This window comes from Calidris pugnax, unplaced genomic scaffold (assembly GCF_001431845.1).
Source record: "Calidris pugnax isolate Ruff unplaced genomic scaffold, ASM143184v1 scaffold265, whole genome shotgun sequence".
Taxonomy (NCBI): Eukaryota; Metazoa; Chordata; class Aves; order Charadriiformes; family Scolopacidae; genus Calidris; species Calidris pugnax.
This window is the reverse complement of record NW_015091061.1, coordinates 344,830-346,860: the sequence shown is the minus strand read 5'-3', so window position 1 is coordinate 346,860 and position 2,031 is coordinate 344,830. Positions and strand designations below refer to the sequence as shown.

The following is a 2,031-nucleotide window of genomic DNA, read 5'->3' as shown; positions in this document are numbered from 1 at the left end:
AGAGGGTCCCTCTTGGGCTGCAGTGGGTATTTCTGGGTGCCCGCCACCGCCACGTTGACCGAGGTCTGGTTGCTCCCCATTTCGTTGGTGGCCAGGCAGGTGTAGGTGCCTTCTTCCCGCTTGCTCAGGTGGGGAATCAGCAACGTGCCATTCTTGAAGACCAAGAAGCGCTCGGGGTCCTGTTTGGGGAGGTCCTTCCCAGCGCTCTCCTTCGGGTTGCCGTTGAGCTCCAGAGTTTGGCTGGAGGTGCGGATCTTCCAGCTCACTTCGGGTGGTGGGGTGCCCGTCACGGCGCAGTGCAGCGTCAGGGTGAAGCCATCAAAGAGCTCTGTGGTGTCCAGGTTGGGGTAATAGGTGAGCTGTACGGTGGGCGAGGTGCACTGCACGTCTGGGATCTTGCCCACCGGCACTCCTCGGAGCTGCTCCGGGAGGGCACAAGTGATGGAATCCTTCTCAGGGATGGAGATGAGCGTGCTGTCCATCCACTTCTTCAACCACTGGAGCTTGCAGGAGCACTCGAAGGGGTTGTTGTAGATCTGCAGGTGGGAGAGGGAACTGAGCGAGTCGAAGATCCCCTCGGCGAGGCTGGTGAACTTGTTGTTGTTGATGCGTAAGGACCGGAGGTCCTTCAGGGTGTGGAAAGCCCCCTGAGGCACCAGAGCCATGTGGTTATTGTTCATCTTGAGCAGCTGGAGAGCGCTGAGGTTGTAGAGGTCCTGCCAAGGGAAGTCCACGATCTGGTTGTGGCTGATGTCGAGGTTTTTCAGCTGCACCAGGATGGCGAAGGTACCGGGTTCGATGGAGCGGATCTCGTTGTGCGCCAACCAGAGGGAGGTGACCTGGGTCACCTCCACGAAGGAACGCCGTTGCAACGAGGTGATCTTGTTGGCCGAGAGGCTGAGGGTGGTCACGTTGGAAGGCAACCCGGTGGGCACCACCTGGAGATCTTTGTAGGCGCAGTCGGCGAACTGGTGGGCGTACTTGTCCACGCAGGCGCAGGGCTCGGGGCACGCCCGGGCCAGGCTCACCAGGGCCACCAGCCACAGGGACAACAGCGGGGCCATCTCCCCCTGCCAAGGGACACAGGGGGGGCTCTCAGGGCTCCCACCCCCTCTCCTTCCCGGTGACAAAACAGCAGAGCTGGGGGTTGCAGCAGCTCTGCGAGGCAGAAAGAGGCTTTCAGACACAATTTATGGCTGCTGGGAGCCCAAATCTTATGTTTTTTTATCCTTATCCCGGGGTCCAAACCCTGTTCCTAGCTGAGGCTGCAAGAACGAGCCCCCTACCCCGCTCTTCCTGGGCAAGCAGGGAGGGAAGGACTTCTGCTGGGATAAAATAGAAGTTAAAAAAGTCGTATCCTATGAAACGAAACCAAAACTCTCCTTGGGGCCGGGATGTTTTTCCTCCTTTCTGCCTGTAATGGGAAAAATATGCGCCTGCCTGTTAGCATCAAAGGCAGTTCGTGCCAGGAGGTGCTGGCTTCTCTCTGCCTCGGGACCCCCACGGAGACCCCAGCGCCGTACCCAGGATGGTGTTGGCATGTGGCAGCCCCTCTCCTGCCCCTGTCCTTACCCCGCCAGCTGGCTGGACACCAAAAACTGGGGCTGGAGAACTAGTGGGGAGGCTTGAGGCTGCTTTTCGGCTGGTTTTGGCCGAAAAGCAGCTGCCTTCCCCTGCAGGCAGCGATGGAGGGGGGTTTTAGGGTACCCCCAACATGCATCCTCCCTCCAGGGTCATGGTGGGACGATGCTACGGCGCTGGAAGGAGGACTTTTGTTGGGGGGGGAAAGGGAGGGATGATGAAGTGTGGTACCCCAGGTGATGGAGGGGGGTGGGTCTAGGGGATTTGGGGGTGCACAGAGTCAGCACGCATCAGCTTGTTAAAAAAAAAACAAAACAAAACAAATATATTTATTGCTGTCTCTACAGCTTCGGTTATAAGGCGAGGGTGGCTGCAGGGGTCCCTCCAGCTCCCCCAGGCCAACGCTGGTAGAAGCCACGAGAGCCAGATTCCCCCCCATACCTCAGGATT

At 58.7% G+C, this 2,031-nt stretch overlaps 1 protein-coding gene across 1 annotated transcript in view; it reads right to left on the bottom strand.

Annotated features, from left to right (window-relative positions):
- Nucleotides 1-5: 5 nt before the first annotated feature.
- Nucleotides 6-2,031, bottom strand: part of LOC106896583 — a gene marked incomplete at its 3' end in the record, with an annotated part of 5,305 nt that continues 3,279 nt past the window's right edge. The window contains exon 3 of the mRNA XM_014956676.1: nucleotides 6-1,158. Within this exon, the coding sequence (XP_014812162.1) occupies nucleotides 6-1,158 (1,153 nt within the window). The remainder of the gene's footprint in view (nucleotides 1,159-2,031) is intronic.